Genomic DNA, 17248 nt, shown 5'->3' on the forward strand with positions numbered 1-17248 from the left:
GGGTAACTTCCTTATGGACGCCCTTCCTCGGATGGGGAAAGACACTCCCCTCGTCTTTTTTTTTTTTTCTGTTCACTTTAAGTTGCGCAGGAAAGGCAAAGTAAAGGCGGACTTCCTGGAGTTAAAAAAGTCCAAAAAGGAAATGAACTCCTTCCAAAAAAAATTATTCCGTAGCGTGTTAGAATTTCCGACAATGATAATTCCTTTCTTCATTCTAGTCAACAGAACATTCAACCTCTTTTCATCATTTAGAAAGCCCAACAAATTTTTGTCATTCGATCGGACTGTGCTTATAATAATGAAATCGTTTTCGCACCCCTGGTAACTGTCTATTGTGTGCACATTTCTGTGCAGAATGTTCATATTTTGGTCGACTTGTGTGTTTTCCTTCGTTGGTTGGTTATTGCTATGGGATCGGTTGGTCCACTTAATGTGCCTACTGATAGTTCTTCCGTTTGGGGGTAGTTGAGACGTTGTAGAAAGTACTTTCTCTGAGGGATGGAAATTGTTTGCACCTACTCTCTCACCATTTGGTGGAAACCTCTTCGAAAGGATGTTTCCAAAAAGGGGGACTCCACTAGGATGATCAGTTTGGAAGATACTCTCATTGCAAGGGTTACTAGATAGACCGATGCGAAGGATGTTTTCCTCCCGGGAGATTCCACTCAACCCGTTCGTTCTCCCCCCTATATTGCCCTTCTTAAAAAGTTCAAACATTTGACCATGACTCGAATGCGCACACGAATCGATATCTCTCTTGGGGGTGTCGGAATGCTCACCTCGAAAAAATATACCTTCCGATCTTCCAGCCATCTTTTGGTACATAACATTTGTGCATGTTTCTTTGTTTTCCTTTTCGTGACGGTAAAATATGGGATCATGTGAATGGGTTCTATTGCCCAGGTAGCCATTTCGCAAGAGAGATTGGATATACAACTTTTGGCCCGTGTATGGAGTCAAAATGGTGACATTTTTCTGATTCTCCAGATTTAGTATTTGGACCAGCTTCATAATTATCTGTGCCTCAAAATGGTTCACATATGAGTAGTTAATTTTGAATTCAAACGTTTGAGCGTTGGACTCTCCATGGTACGTATCGATGAACAGAATCGGGAATGTGCAATGCTGAAAGAGGTTCTTCCAGTTCACGTGCATGGGGTGGTCCTCTCCTGAGACCTCTTCTGCTTCCTCTCCTGAGACCTCTTCTGCTTCCTCTCCTGAGACCTCTTCTGCTTCCTCTCCTGAGAGCTCTTCTGCTTCCTCCCCTGAGTGCTCTACCTCGGGGCCGGTAACCCTCGTTGGGTTCTCCTTCTCCCCTGATAGGAAGAAGTGATCCATAATTTTTTTCGATGCAATTAATTTTCTCTCGTAAAAATAAAAAGAAGTAAATAAGTACATAGGAAAGATCAACCTATATTGAATGAGCAGACTGTGACACTTGGCATTTTTGTATTGACTTAATTTTTCGAAGATGCTGAGGTAATTTATTTGGAGTCTCTTCCTCTCGTTTATTAAGCTGTGAAAAGTTAACTGCTTGTCATCACCGAAGGCGTACACAAAATCGCAGTTCAGATTTAAACAGATCAGACTGCTATATTCAGATAAGCTAGACGCCTCGTCGATAATTAGGTGCTTTATTTTTTTATCTTTAATTTTGAAGGCTTGATAAATGGTATCTATATAAATGTCTGACTTTTGGTTGCTCGGCCTATGCATGGTATCTCTGTTGAGGCACAGGTTAAGGTGCAGTAACTTTTGGCGCACGTTTTGCACCGAGATGTGTTTGCTCGTTCCCACGAAGATGTTGTTCTTTCGCTCCAGGGTTAGGAAGTATATGATGAAGGAGATGAGGTCGCTCTTGCCGCTCCCGGGCGCGCCTGCAAAGGGGAGGTTTTTAGCGGCGAGGTGCAACAAGGAATGTGACTTGAAAAAAAAAAAAGGATGAATCAACGCGCGAGCTGCGGAGGCACATTCGTGAGACACCATAACGGTGCCGATGTGTGTATCTCCCTCCATCTCTCTTTCACTCCACCTCTCTTTCACTCCACCTCTCTTTCACTCCACCTCTCTTTCACTCCACCTCTCTTTCACTCCACCTCTCTTTCCCGCCATCACTCTCTTTTTCGCTTCACTACTCTCTTTTCTCCCTCCTGCCGAACTCACCCCGAACCAGGTGCACGGGCACCCCCTCTTCGTTGATCAGAATGTCCTGCAAAACGGCCTTCTGGTAGACGTCGAACCTCCTGTACACATTGCACATGCGTGAGAATTCCTCCCGGCTGTTTTTCAACCTTTTGTGTAACTTTCCAACGATCTTGTCATTCTTGATAAGGTCCTTGTTAACCATGTCGAAGAAATGCATCTCCTTTTTTCGACTCTCCAAGAATTTATGTATAGCTTCTTGAATCAGAAAGTTGTAATTTCCATCGTGGTGAACCCCAGTGAACATGTCTGTCCCCTTCGGAGATGCCACCACAGATGATGAATTCTTTTCTTCGTTTAGAAGTAGCTGTAGGAGTTCGCTGTGGGGGGACTCTTTCTTCCTTTCGAAGAGACTCAGCATGGAGTACTTGATTCGGTTCGAAATGGTATTGAGGTGAACAGCAAGGGTGACGGCTTCGTGGACGTTGGGGTCGTCTGCCTGGGGGGGCTCTTGCGGAAGGTCCCCACGTGAGCGGTCATGCTTGATATGATCTCCATACGTTTGATCACCGATTGTATGATTTCGATAGGCGTTATCACCGATGGTATGCCCCCGACAGGCGTTATCACCGATGGTATGCCCCCGACAGGCGTTATCAATGATGGCATGCCCCCGACAGGTGTAATCAATCTGAGGGCTGTCCCCCCGCGCAGCCGCCGCAAAGGAGAACTCCTGTGCAGTTCCGCTGCGTCTGTTCAGGTAACTCTCCACGTATTCCTCACTTATGTCCATCTCCTCGTACAACTTGATCCCTTCTCCCACCTTGTTACCACAGATGTACCGTTTGACATTCATAAAAAGGACGGAAAAATCTCTAGCCCTCTGTATTTTGTTTACCACTCCTACTAAGAAGGAATCACTCATTTGCGAACATTTAATTAAAATGATATCATTGCTCTCAAGATCAACTTCGCTCGAAGCGATAAACTTGTAAGCATCCTTCTCCTTTTTCCAATAGCGAAGTTTGTATGCCTGGTGCAGTTCAAATGTCCTTTGCATGTTTTGGAGCGCTACATGTTTTTCGTAATATATATTGAATAGGTAATTTAGAATGTACCTTCTGATTTGAGAAGAAATTTCATTCGAGGGGGTGTCTCCAAGGGGTTCTCTTTGCCTACTGTTGTCCTGCTCACGGGGAGATTTTCCCTCTAAGATGTCCTCATATGAAGTATACGCTCTTTCACTTGCGGCTTCTTTTTTTTGCTCTCCCTTTTGTGGATCTACTAAATGTAGCGGTGCATTGGTAGGAGAAGCGCGAGACGGGGGAGTCTCTCCTCCGGGGAAGTTATTCAAAAGGAGGGTACTTCCATTCCGTATGGGGCCACTACTACTGATGGGTGCCCCCCCCGGAGAGAGATCCACCTTCCTATCGAAGAAGACACAATGGAGAGAGTTCAACACCGATATAAATATGTGCGGCCTCAACAAGAGTGATGTTAATATATTTTCGAAAAACAGGAAATCTTTTTTTTTATTTTCACCAAAAAATTGGGCCTTCAAAAAGTTCCTTCGCAAAATTTCGAAGTATATTTTTTCCTCCTTCACGTTGTTTCTCTCCTTGTGGGATAGGAAGCACTCCCAAATTTTGTGAAACTTGGTGTAGCTGTTTTTTTTTTTTGTGCCCTTTTGGTTGCTCTGTGGGGGGTTGCTCTGTAAGGGGGTGCTCTGTCGTGCCAGCGTCTTTTCGGGGCCCCTTTGGACGCGTCCCTCTTGTTGCCTTCCCCCATCGGATATATTTTTGAGGTGCACCTTTGGCGAGGCATCTTTCACTTCGCCATCTCCCACTTCGCCATCCCCCACTTCGCCATCCCCCACTTCGCCATCCCCCACTTCGCCATCCCCCACTTCGCCATCTCCCTTCACCTTTCTAACGTGTGGCCCATTCGGCTGGCTCCCTTCCAAACGCCCACTCAGTTTGGCTAGCTCTTCCTTCAGCTTCCATAACGTCTGTGTAAAATTCTTTACCTTCCTACCTGCCTCGTTACTGACACAAACGGATGATTCTTCAGAGAGCTTCCAGTAAATCTCGAAGCTGAATGGATTACTCCTCTCCACAGTGAGCTTGGCATACTCAGGTCTGTGATATTTATATAGCTTCAAGTAATCCTTATGATCCTTCTTGTAAATTATTTTATTTTTCTGGAAGTCCTCAAATTTGTCTAGGCATTTTTCATTTTCAAATATTTCGTGTGTTAATTTTTTTCTCGAATGGTGTTTTTTTTTGTGTGTGCGAAAACAGTTGGGCAATGTACTCACCAGCTTTGTGCCCCTCAAAAGGTTCATAATTGGGACGGCGTCGCAGGGGGGTGGGGGGCATACAACTAGTTGGCTGCTTTGCTAGTTGGCTGCTTTGCTAGTTGGCTGCTTTGCTAGTTGGCTGCTTTGCTAGTTGGCTGCTTTGCAACTTTGCTATTTTGCTATTTTGCCTGTTAATTAGCTAGCTAGCTAGCCAAATTGGCTAATTAGCTGCGTTTTTTTTTTTTTTTTTTTCTATCTCTTTTTTGCCTACATACCATTTGTGCGCATTTTGGTTTCCACGTCTACAGCTTTCTCTCCCACAGAGATGAGGCCCTTCTCAACTGCACTGCGCGTAGCGGCCGCTGCTCCCTTCGCAGATTCATTCACCATTCACCAATTTGGCGCAGCATATGGGTAAGCACATTTGTATGCACATATGTGTGAACGTGCGCACTTGCGTGTATTTATCCCCCCCTGACTCATCTTGGCAAGTGATGCCTGCACAGCGGGCGAAGAGTTTACTATTCGAGGTTACGGTTGCTTAACCCTGCTCGGTCACATCTGCAGTGCACACAAAGTTGAGTCACCACCACCTCCGTTCTGTCGCTTGCCAACCAAGAAACGTTGGCGTGAAAAAAAATTCGTTTCCTGTTGGTAAAGCGCTCGGGAAGTAACTCCACTGCGGTGATTCTCCTCCAATTTATAATTGACTTGGATCCCTTTGTAGCCCTTTAAAGTGAAAAAAAAAACGGGGGAAGCATGAACTGATAAGGAGAAATTTAGCAGCACATAGCGCGAGAGAGAAGAGCCTCCCCCTACAGTGCAGATATATGCACATAGTGGTTTTTTTGTGCCCGACTTTTTATGGGATCCTTTTTTTTTTTTTTTTTTTTCCCTCTCCATGTGGTTACCTTTGCATTTATGTAGGCTGGTAATGACACCATCGCAGCCTCCACACAGCAGCGTGGCCATGTAAAAAATTTATCAGGCGATATTTCGCGAGAAACTGCTTTCCCCATTTGGTGCGCTAATGTATATGTCCCCTTCCTCCCTCTGATCGGCACAGATAGTCCATTTCGCATGAACGGATAGATAACTGATGCGGTGAAAAGAAAAATATTGCTTTTCTTTTAAGCACGGCATTTAACCCTTACGGGGAAGGGGGAGGGTGTGTGTGTTTACTTACCAACCATCAGACTTGATTCAAGTCTACCCCCCCACAAAAGGCACATCACCCGAAATGGTTTCATCCCTTTTAAGAGTGTAGGCACATGGACACACCAGTGGGGGACCCCTTTTTCTGTTCCTTTGGTCCATTCTTCGAATCGTTTAAGTAGGGGTCCCACGTGAGATATTTCCTCGTCGGAATGTCCGTTCCGCTGAGGTGGGAGAACCTTACGGGGGTTGAAAAGAACAGGGGGGAAATGAGGAAAAGGAAAAAATGACAATTTGGACAATCCTGCTGTGGGTGCAAAACACATTCGAATTGAAGCGCTCCAAATAGGAGGAGACCCCGTTGTGGGAATTACCAAATGGGGGGATACATCTTTTATGTTTTATGTTTTATGTTTTATAATTTTTTTTGCTTCCCCGCGCAGGGGACAAAGCATTGCTTAAAGGAATGACCATTACGCATGTGTTAATCGAGATGACAAAAAATAAAAAAGTAAAATAATAAATAAAATAAAATAAAATAAAATAAAACAAACAGCAGAGGATCGCGCAGTGTCTTGGGGCAGGAAAAAAATAACCGCACAAAGAGAAGAACAAATTAACTTTTACTCCACTCCCAATGAGCAGCCTAGAGTGGGGGACGAGCTTAAGTGCCCCACATGCAGACGACCGGCAACTGGGGAAGCATAAAAGCGAAGGAAGGATTGCACATGCACGCAGGGTTGCCGCATGATCCGGTGACAATTTTGCTTTATAGGAAATGGAGCAGAACGCTGGGGTGTTGGCATGACGACATGATGACATGACGACATGACGACATGACGACGTGACGACCCCTGTAAGACGCGGTTCGATGACGCGTCCAACCTTTTGCCGACATGGCTTGCCCCCCGCTGTCCCGCTTGTCCGCTCGCTCATCCATTGATCGTTCCCGCGAAATGTCTGCCACTCGTTTACGTCTCCCTCAGGCGTCCTCCGCCGCCTCTCCCTCCGCATCTTCCTACGCATCTCCCTACGCTTCTTCTTCCTCCTCCGCAGTCTCTTCCCCCTCACTTGCGTCATCCTCATCGTCCGGCGAATGGTCCATGTTACTCATCTGGCGAAAAATGGCATCGTTGGTCAAATAATTTTTGCTAACCAGGAGTATCTCTGGAGTTATTTTTTCTTCAATCAGATCATCGTCGCAATTTTCAACGTCGCCATTTTCATCGTCGCAATTTTCATCGTCGCAATTTTCATCGTCGCAATTTTCATCGTTGCCATTTTCCTCCCCACCCAGGTCGTTCTCCTCATTCTTTTTAAAGACACTCCGCTGCTTTACCATTTTTGCAAATAACCGTTTGCCTAGTTTTTCTCGAGGTCTCCGGGAGGCTTCATCTCCCTCGGTATGGTCCACCCTACAGCGAACTTCATCTGTGCCATCACCAGCGTCATCTACACCGTTACCTACATGGTTTGTTCCCTCATCAGCCACAGCCACAGCTACATCCTCGTCTCCCATGCAGTCCATGTCTTCTTCTTCTTCTTCTCCTCCCCCTCCAGTAATGTCCGAGTTGAGCTGTATGTACACACAGGAGGTGTCGCAAATCTTTTTATCCGATGTGATTGCATGCAAGGCGATGTTTGACGAGTCGACGATGACGTTGTTCACGTCATTGAGGAGGTGCATGTAGAAGTTACGGTTTTTCTCGTAGTGCTTCAAGTAACTAGCACTATTGGCGATTTCTGTAAATTTTGTTAATTTTTTTTTTTTCCTCTTCATTTTGGGTGGAGACCCAAACGATCTTTTTTTCCATTATGTATAATTTGCCTTCCCCAAGGTTTAGCTTATTGTAAACGAATTCTATGTCGCTGGCTTTATGCAGCACTGGTTCTGGGCCCCCTTCTTGTTCCAGGGCCCTCCGGCCTTCTTCGCTGAGGCAGTTTAGTGCGACAGGCATGTTGGTAGCAAAGTGGGTTCGGGTGCGCTCTTCGGCAGTGTGATGTGCTGCGGTGTACCACGATGTGCTTCGGTATACCACGATGCGCTCTTCTGTGGAGCGTTCCCCCCAAGGGAATGTATGCAAGTTCGTCAAAAAATTAAAATTCCTACGGATTGAGGTTATTTCGGATAGGAAGGCAGCGGTCAGCGAGCTGTGGATATTTTATGCGGGCTCTTTCCTCTAACGCGTTTTGTTTTGTTTTGTTTTGTTTTGCTTTGCTTGGCTAACTTGTGCGAATACAAGCAGTGGGGGCACTCCAGCAAAAAAAAACAAAACAAAAAAAAAAACAAAAAACAAACAACAGCAGCAGCAGCAACTACAGCAGGGATAGCAACTCTGGTGTTGCGAAAAAAAAAAAAATTCTGCTTGAAGATGAAGACCACGGGGGAAAACGCACCCAAGACGAGTCACTGAAAAAAAGGCCTTCGCAAAAAAGGTTTTCTGAAAAGCGCTTTTCTAAAAAACGCTTTTCCCAAAGTGCTGCACTATTTTTGTGGCATATACACCCTACTACGAGGCAAAACGATTTTTCTTTTTTTTTTCCTTTTTTTTTTCCTTTTTTTTTTCTTTTTTTTTTTTTTGCGTTTTTTTTTTTTCGTTCCTTTTTCTCTTCGCTGAAATGGAAGCATACTCATGGTTCTTCAGAAGTTCTAACCGTAGGATTATCTTTCTCTTTCGTTTGGCACCTTACATCGTGAGAGGGTAACGCTTTTGCAAGTGGCTACCCGAGTGACCATCCCGCATGGGGAAATTAAACCAAAGGACAGGATGGAAAAGAGGCACAAGGCATATCTCTGCCTGTGGGGAATGCAACAGCTTAGTTCATTTTGCCTAACCTTTTCGATCGTCCGAAGTGCTCACCAGATCGTTCGAACTGCTGATCAGATCGTCCTAACTGCTGACCAAAGTCTATGTTGATATCCCTCCCTTGAATGCTCCCCCCCAAAAAATGGGGGCAAAAGTGGGGGCGGGAAATGACGCACGATAGGTTGGTCTGCATCGTAATAAACATAACTACGGTTCAAAGGATGGTCCATGTAGAGAGCCCCCATGTAATGCGAAGGGGGGAGGGAGAGTACATTCTATGGGTCTGTTCACACCGTGTGTTTTAAGCGAGTCGGACAGCCAAGTGACCCCCAGGAGGGACAACTCGCAGCAACGCCAGGCCACACACAACACTCCGCCGAACGGCGTCCATTTCAACATAATGTGCACACCTCTATACGCTCATCTGTGTTAGTGGATAATCCTCTGTCACCTTTTCCACCGGTCCGTTTACGTAGCTCCCCCCCATTTCGCGTTACTGCGCTACAGTTCCAAGGGGGGAAAATAAGGAAAAAATGGGAAAAAAAAGTGAGCAGAAAAAGTGAGAAAAAAAAGTGAGCAAAAAAAGTGAGTAAAAAAAAAAAATGAAGAAGGGGGGAGGAAAATAAATTTCCCCCTTGCACCACCCCCAAATGGCAAAAACGTTATTAAAATTAAGCAAAAGTGTTCAGCTCATCTCGTTCGCGAAACAGTTTATTTTATTTCATTTTTTTCATTTTTTTGATTTTATTTTATCTCGTTTTATTTCATCGCGTTTTATTTCATTTCATCTTTTTTCATTTCATCTTTTTTCATTTCTTTTTTTTTCATTTCTTTTTTTTTTGGTGGGTATCTTCAAACCGTTGAAAGTTCGCCAAGCGCGCATGGGAAATTAGGGCGAAATTGTTGGCCGCCCAGACGAAGATGTAACTTGCTGCCGAAAAGTGGAGCGCCAGAAGGGGGGGAAAGTATTTCGTGCGGTGAGTGCTGAACTTTGTGTGACGAAGGCTTAGCGGTGCAGTGCGAACTGCAAAAGTCTGATCTGCGCAGTGGTGAGCGGTGAAACCGCCATCTCGCCAAGGAGCCAAACCACAGGGGGAAGTGACGTCTCGGCAGTTTGGTCCAACTGGTGGTCACAGCAGAGGAGGTACACCGGCGCGAACGTTGCAACCTACGCTGCTACCGCCGTTCCCGCTGCTTCCCCTGCTGCCACTGCTACCGCTTCTACCACTGCTACCGCTGCTACCGCTTCTACCACTGCTTCCGCCGAAGGACAAAATGGTGCGAACGAAAAAGAGCGTGCCCACGCACAACCCCTTGAACAACGAGCCGACGAACAAGACGGCGCCGAGCAGACCATCACACAAGCACGTCGCCTCGTCCAAAACGAGTAACAACGCCGCAACAGGCAAAGGGACTCGAAGCCAAATTTCGCAAAAGGGAATGAAAAAGACAACTCGAATTAGGAGGCCCCATAGATACAGACCAGGTGTATTAGCATTAAAGGAAATAAGAGCTTACCAAGCCACAACACAGTTGCTCATTCCAAAAATCCCGTTCGTGCGAGTGGTAAAGGAGATTACTCGCTTATTTGAATTACCAAATGAACAACTGCGTTACACCCCCGAGGCCCTGTTGGCACTGCAAACTGCATCGGAGGCCTACCTCGTCAGTCTCTTCGAAGATGCATATTTGTGTTCACTTCACGCAAACCGGGTAACCCTCATGCCTAAGGATATCCACTTGGCTCGCCGTATACGCGGACGCGATTGACAGATGGCAGGCAAGCAAAGGAGGCGTGCAAAAAAAAAAAAAGAGAAGAAGAAGAAGAAGAAGCCCTAGGCACGAGAATTGCAAATATGATGCCCCTTTTATCAGCTCTGTGGCAATTTAATTAGTCTACCCTCCTTCCCCCCTTTTTTTTTTTTTTGCCGCTTCCATGCCTTACGTTTCGTTCTACGTTGTTCCGTTTTGCTTCTCCCGTTATGGGTTGTAAAAAGGAGAGGAGGGGAGGGCGTTAAATATGTAGCTCCATAGCGCAGTGGAAAACTAGAACAGAAAAAAAAGGTAAACCTGCGCAGATGATAATGACGGGAGAACAGGAGCTTGTTTGGCCCATTATTTTATTTTTTTTATTTTTTTTTTATTTTCTCCACTGGGATTTTTGTATGCAAAGAGGAGCGATACCTCATTGTGGCCAAAGCTTGGTAGCTGTTCAGCCGGCCAGCCATATCCATGCATCTTTTTTTTTTTTTTTTCCCCTTTTTGAATACCGTTCTGCTGTGCGCAGAAAATAGCGATCTTTCATTTGCCTCTTTTCCGTGGTGCGTAAAAATGAACCACCTGCGTAGAGCATATTTGGTGAATGCTGGGGGGGAGAGTATTATAAGCCATTCGATACATGAACAAAGTGGTGCCTATATACATATATAATACTTGAGTAATCCTTTTCGCACCGCTGTTTTTTTTCTTTTTCTTTTTTTCGTTTTCAAACGTGCTGAGAGAGGCACTCCAAAAAAAAAAGGAAACAAACACTTCCCAAATTGACCACCTAGGATGAATCAACTTGGTAGAAATTCGTTTTACAAATTTTTTTTTTTTTTTTAACTTTCTGCGAGTTTGGCATCCAAAGTAGAGCAAAGTGCAGGAAGAAGTGAATTCTCCACTTGCGTTTTCCCATTTTGAGAAAAAAAAAAAAAAAAAAGAACACAGCTTTGTGAGGAGCGTATGTATAACTCCGTTGTCACTCTCCGCCACGTATGCCTATATTGAACAACGCGGATTCGAGGAAGGACCAAGTCAAATGAAACGATCTCTTTTATGTATAGATTTGACCCTACCTCGTTGTGACGTGGAAACAAAGTGGTAAACAAATGACCATTTAACTCTCCACCAGTAGAAGCCTCACTTTATTATTCGCTCTCCCCTCTGCTGCTGCATAACCAGCGAGCGACTCGGAGGAGGCAACCAAACAGGGGGAAAGAACACACCCCAAGTGCACACGTAATAATACATGTAAGGCTTCTTCCCTACATAGTGAAATCGCTCCCATAAGAAGGGCGCACATTAAACCCACCCCGGTGGATGCATATCTAGGAGGAGGAACCCCCCCCATGTGCGTACCCACGAGTTTGCCGAAATGACGACAATCCATCGTATTAGTGAAGGACCCCAAGGGGCACAGAGGATCCTCCAAAAGTTGTACAGAAAAACAAATGAAAAGAAGCAACTAAAAATGAACCTAACGGAATTTAAATTCTATGAATATGAAAGTAAAGAACTTAGAACCATAGAAATATCTCCCTGTAGAAAGTACATATGTGTATGTGACTCTTTTGGAGTTATATATATATACAAAAATTTCAAGAAGGAATTTTTGTACTTGATGCAGCTGCATGTACATGTTTTAAAGAGCTCTATTATGTCTATTATGTGGATAAGTAAAAAGAACAGGAAGAAGCATTTGTTTATGCACAACGAATGGAAAGACTACGTTTTGGCCATTACGACTCTATGTGGTGAAATTGTGCTATACGATTTGGAAAGCCAGAATCGGCTACAAAGCATCTCGAGCAATGGGAGTATTTCCTGTGCCAAATTGAATAACAGCCTTCAGTACTTCGGCACTACCAATTTGAATGGCTATTTCTACCTGTACAACATATACAGCAACGCGGGCAGCCGGATCTACAATTGCTTCGACCGCTTCCACGAGGGGGGCGCGGTGACCAGCGGCGAAGTTAGCGACGTTAGCGATGTTGGCGATGTTGGCGAAGTTAGCGACGTTGGCGAAGTTAGCGATGTTAGCGACGTTGGCGAAGTTAGCGATGTTGGCGACGTCAGCGATGATGCATATAACCGTGACCGTAGCGACCTTCGCGACGGAAGCGACGACGCGCAGGAGCGACCGGGCAAAAAAATCAAACTGTCAAACGACCTCACCCACTATCTCGAAGAGGAGGACTCCTCGTCGCAGGGAGAAGACGCAGAGAGCGCCCCGACGGTGACCCCAAAGGCGACCCCCAAGGTGTGGCACGTATTCTCCCCCGCAGCCAGAAAAACAGAAAAGAAAAATAAAACGAGTGACACGTTTAATTTATTTATTATGAACAGATTCAAGTGCAAGGAAAAGTTGGTATGTTTGTACTTTGTGGAGGAGCTGAAAAGCAGGGAGGTGCTGCTAAGCAGTGTGCAGGGGGGGAAAAAAAAAACCAAGGTGGGTGCCGGAGAGGTGGAAAGCCAGGAGGAGGAGAGCGGTCGCGAGGATAGCGGCCACGGGGAAGGCGACCCCCACGAGGCGACCCGCCCCCGCAGGAACAAAATCCGGGAGCTGGAAAAGTCGTACCATAGCTACAACCACTACGTACTGCTGGGCAGCGAAAAGTCCAAAATTTACAAATACAATATCACGAGCAAGCTCTGTGAGGGGGAGTTCAAGGGAGTTAATGATAACTGTATCATTTGGGACGTCCTTTATATATACAAAACGGACGAGGTGGTGTGTGTAGATAACAGTGGCTCCCTGACGATCTTTGACAACAGCACCTTCAGCGTAAAATATTTTTTTAATCATCACCTGTACAAATCGGTATCTTTGGCGAAAACGCTGAATGAGGATTTTATTTTCACTGCAGGGGTTGACAGGTATATAATTAAATACGCCCGGACACGAGTACACGTTGGAGGAGGAGCAGAAGCAAGAGGGCCGTCCTCAAATGTGAGCATCAAACAGCAGGTACCTACGACGGGGAAGCGAAACGCACAAATGATTAATAGCAAACTGAATGGATATACAACGACATCCCTTTACTCAGCAGTGAATGGAAGTAACCGTGCAGAAGGAGAAGAAGGAGAAGACGAACGGTTCTTCCTCCACAAGGTGAAAGAAACGAAGGAACTAAACAAAAAGTGGTATCGCATTAATAAAAGATCCGTGCACATCTCAGACATAAAACGTATCGTCCTGTTGAGGGGAAATCTCCTTGTTAACATAAGTGACGACATGTCCTTCTCTCTGTACGACACGTTCAACGGAGTCTGTAGGTACTTTGAAATTGGCAACGCGGAGCTGAACAGGAATGTTTATTTTTCGGAAAATTTGAAAACTGTTTTTTGTATGTACGCTGGGGGGATAGGAATTCACTGTAATGATAGCTCTATCTGCATGGGGGGAGGAAGAAGAAGGGAGAGCTCTCCACAGAATGCTGGGACGATCGCTCAGAAGGACTTAGAAAAAATTAATGCAGTCAACTATAAACACATCGCCAACATTTCCTACGGAAAGAACGAGTTTGTTAACTCTTGCATTGTAAATGAGAGCGCGACAAAAATTGCCTGTAAAACGAATAGGAAGCTCTCTATTTATCACTTCAGCATAGATGACCTGACCATATACAACTATGACCTTTCGAAGTTGGCTGCTTCTAAGGTATACTCCTTCGACTTTGTTGATGACGACCTGGTCATCCTTTCCTTTGCAAAGTGTCATTTGAGCAAGAGTAGGGGGAAGAAGGAGAGGGGCGTTATAAAGGAGAGGGGCGTAGGGGAGAAGCACTTCCCGGGGGGGGAGGACAACAACCAGGAGATGTACGATCAGTACGAACACGTGCAGGATGGTGACGGCGAGGTGGAAAGAGGAGAGAACAGACGAGACGGTTTGTACACATACCATGTAGCCATTTACAACGTAGACACGAAGGAAGTGATGGAAGAAATTCAAGTGGATAGAATTCTGTGCAACTTTAAAAAGTACCAAAATGGGAAGCTAATAATTTGCACAGATGACAAAAAAATGTTTTTTATTTTTTAAAAATTATAAAAAATATTTGACGAGATGTTTTAAAATCTTCGACTTTAATTTAAGCAGGAGGAATATCCATCGGAGCTATCTCTTTTCCATCGTCGTTGAAAATTTCTTGTTCATTTTTACGCTGGACAATTTCGTGTATGTATACTCTTTGTGTTATGGGACGGGCCGTTTATCCTTCTTAAAGACTGAAGTTGTTAGAAATTATCGACTCTGCGAGTATAGGGACGTGTCCTTGATCGATTTGCGTCTTCGTGGGGGGGGAGTAGAACACTGGGAGGTGCACAGTCAAGAGACGGGAGAGAGGAACGTGGGCGAACAGGAAGAAGGCGCTCACCAGGTGGAAGCGGCCAACCCGTCAACGCCATCACCACCGCTATCCTCAGCGTGCTTACAGAGCAGGTACTGCCTCCTCCTGCGGAGCTGTGACAAAATGGGGCTAGTCGGGCTCAACATATCTAACGACATCTTCATCGACGTTAAGTTAACCAATGGAGAAGATCCCTTCCAGTGCCACGCAGACACGATCGAGCAGTACTACCTGTCGTCGCTTAACTTTCGCTACAACTTCTTGAACACGAAGCAGCTGTACTTTGAGGATGCGAATCTGTACAATATCCTCCTGCGCGAGATGAGGCGGGAGCGCAGGCGGGGGGAAGCGTTGGATCGGCCGGGCACCGCTGATCGGTTGGGCACTGCTGACCGGTTGGACATGGCCGATCGGGTTCCTACGTATAACGCCTTAAAAGGTGACAAGGCGCTAACGGGAGGACAACACACCAAGGAAGAGGCCACACACGAGAAAGGCCCCGTCAGCACGGATCTTTTACAACTCTCTTTCAAATCTCTCAAGAATATAAAAAGGAAAAAGATTTTGAACGTGCGTGCCTTGCACACGTCACACAACGACATCGTGTTGCTTCTCTGTGTCCCCCAAAATATTGACTGCACGCTGATTAGTGTGGCTGACACGAAGAAATATGTTGAGTAGAGGTTGGTGAGATGTATAACCTCCACATCAGGGGACTCCACCTCAGGGGACTCTACCTCGGGGGACTCTACCTCGGGGGACTCTACCTCGGGGGACTCTACCTCGGGGGACTCCACCTCAGCGCCCTCCTCATCATGCGGCGTCCCTACCCTCTGCGGTAAATTTATTTGTCTTCACGTTGAGGCCCGTCTCACGAGTTTTTTGCGTTTACATTTGTTTGTGCCTACCCCTGTGTATATCTGCTCAGTTTTTGTTTCCCCATTTTTTGGCCCCTACCATTTGGCGCGCTGGCAAAAGTGGCATGGCGCGGTAATGCGTGCAACGCGCTGCAATGCGCTGCAAGACGCTTCGCCTAGTTGCGGGTTCCGCTTTACAGCGCGCAAACCCCCCTCTTCCAAACTGCCCCTCCGCGAGGCAACTCGCCAATCTGGCATAGAGCCCCGCATTTGGACGGTAGGCCAACTTGTATAAAACGTCTTTCCATTTTGCCTTTGTAGCAATTGGTGCTTTATGCGACAGTCCCTTGGGGAAAGCGGCGCAATATACCGGATGTGTGGCATCGCCATGCAGGTTCGCCACCTAGCTGAACGCTTAGCTGAACGCTTAGCTGGCCTCTTAGCTCGCCGCGTACCTCGCCGCTTACCTCGCTGCGTACCTCGCCACGTGCCTCGCCGATTAGCTGGCCCCCTCAGAGCATGTGCCTGTCAACCAACCTGTAAGACTCGCGGTCCACGATGCGGCCAATTCTGTCCCTGAGTAGCTCCCTCAAGTCGTGCGAGCACTCCTCATTTTCCACGTGCTTCAAGCTCTGTAAAATATTGTTAAAGCTCCTATTCCTGCGCACTTCACTTTCGAGATAATTAAAAACGGTTCGGTTGTTCTTCACCAGGTGGTGCATGTAATATCTGTACGTATAAAACGCCATGACGTAGCTATCACTGAATAGGCAGTTGACCTTGTTACCATTTTTACTTACAGTTGGGAAATTCCTTACCTTGTCTTTTATGTATTTATACGTCTCTTCGCGTGTCTCCAAGGTACAGTTACATTTGGTGCTGAAGTATTTTCTCGCTTCTTTAGGACAGAAAAAAATAATTTGGCACTTGAAAATTGAGTTTAGGAAGTACACGAGGACGGAGAGGATTTTTTCCTTTGTTTTGTTCTTCTCGTACTTGTCATTTACCTTCTCGATCCCGATGATCCATTCTTGCTGTTGCGATGGTTGGTTCTGTCGCTGACTCTGCGGTTGGCTCTGCCGATGATACTGTTGTTCTTCCCCTCCTTTGACCCTTCCTCTGTGCGCGTCCTTTGGCGGGTCACCCGGCTGGCTCCACTGAGCAGCGCTACCGTAGGCTCTGTCGTTTGCGCTATCGGCGGCTGTATCATTTGCCATATCGGCGGCTCCATCATTTGCCCTATCGCTGCCCCTATCGTTGGAGCCCTCGCCGTGCTGCCCATCCCCATCGGAATGCAGCTTGACCATATTCAAAACGGTTAGAATTTCCCGTATGTTAAAGCTCAGAGGGGTGTCCTCTCGGTCATAGCTGTATGTTAACTCCTCCTTGTCGAGGTTGTTCTTTCCCTTTCGAGTGCTGGAGGGGCCCTGCTCATAGGGCTGGAAGTCCTTCTTAATATTAATCAGTCCAATTTTTTTAATAATTTTATTCCTCAGCAAGCAGTAGCACAGGTTGTTGTTACTTATCACCAAGCTCAACACGTTTACGTCGCATCCCTTCCTCTTCATTTCACTCAAACATGGTTCTATGCCCCTCCGACTCGACACTTGACGTGTAACCTTACCGTTGTTATGTAACCATCTTCTTAAAAAACAGGGGAAATGTGTCAACTCTTTCTTAATTATGTTCATGTGGAAAGGGGAAAAAAAAAAAAAGAAAGAAAGGAGGGAAGGAAGAAAGAAGGAAAGAAAGTCCCTCCAATTATGCCTTACACCGACGATGGTACTTACAATATAGGAACTTTTTAAAATTTAATTCATAATCGTCCCTCGAGCTTTCTCCTTTGGAAGATCCTTCGCTTCCCTAGTTTGTCGA

At 45.9% G+C, this 17248-nt stretch overlaps 5 protein-coding genes across 5 annotated transcripts; 2 read left to right on the forward strand and 3 right to left on the reverse strand.

Annotated features, from left to right (window-relative positions):
* Positions 1–72: 72 nt before the first annotated feature.
* PCYB_122890 (hypothetical protein) lies at positions 73–3202 on the reverse strand (the record flags this gene model as incomplete). The annotated part of the gene is made up of 2 exons (XM_004223621.1): positions 73–1877; positions 2164–3202. 2 exons carry the CDS (start codon positions 3200–3202, stop codon positions 73–75), a joined length of 2844 nt encoding a protein of 947 aa, XP_004223669.1.
* Positions 3203–6626: 3424 nt separating this feature from the next.
* On the reverse strand, positions 6627–7554 carry PCYB_122900 (hypothetical protein; the record flags this gene model as incomplete). Its single annotated transcript, XM_004223622.1, has 2 exons — positions 6627–7370; positions 7396–7554. The coding sequence occupies 2 exons, from the start codon at positions 7552–7554 to the stop codon at positions 6627–6629; spliced, it is 903 nt and encodes a 300-aa protein (XP_004223670.1).
* A 1922-nt stretch (positions 7555–9476) lies between these two features.
* Positions 9477–9971, forward strand: PCYB_122910 (histone H3.2 putative; the record flags this gene model as incomplete). The annotated part of the gene is made up of 1 exon (XM_004223623.1): positions 9477–9971. A coding segment is annotated over one exon (494 nt), but the record flags the coding sequence as incomplete, so codon positions are not given.
* Positions 9972–11635: 1664 nt separating this feature from the next.
* On the forward strand, positions 11636–14209 carry PCYB_122920 (hypothetical protein; the record flags this gene model as incomplete). Its single annotated transcript, XM_004223624.1, has 1 exon — positions 11636–14209. The coding sequence occupies one exon, from the start codon at positions 11636–11638 to the stop codon at positions 14207–14209; it is 2574 nt and encodes an 857-aa protein (XP_004223672.1).
* Positions 14210–15912: 1703 nt separating this feature from the next.
* On the reverse strand, positions 15913–17064 carry PCYB_122930 (hypothetical protein; the record flags this gene model as incomplete). Its single annotated transcript, XM_004223625.1, has 1 exon — positions 15913–17064. A coding segment is annotated over one exon (1152 nt), but the record flags the coding sequence as incomplete, so codon positions are not given.
* Positions 17065–17248: the final 184 nt, after the last annotated feature.

Source organism: Plasmodium cynomolgi, chromosome 12, assembly GCF_000321355.1.
Source record: "Plasmodium cynomolgi strain B DNA, chromosome 12, whole genome shotgun sequence".
NCBI lineage: Eukaryota > Apicomplexa > Aconoidasida > Haemosporida > Plasmodiidae > Plasmodium > Plasmodium cynomolgi.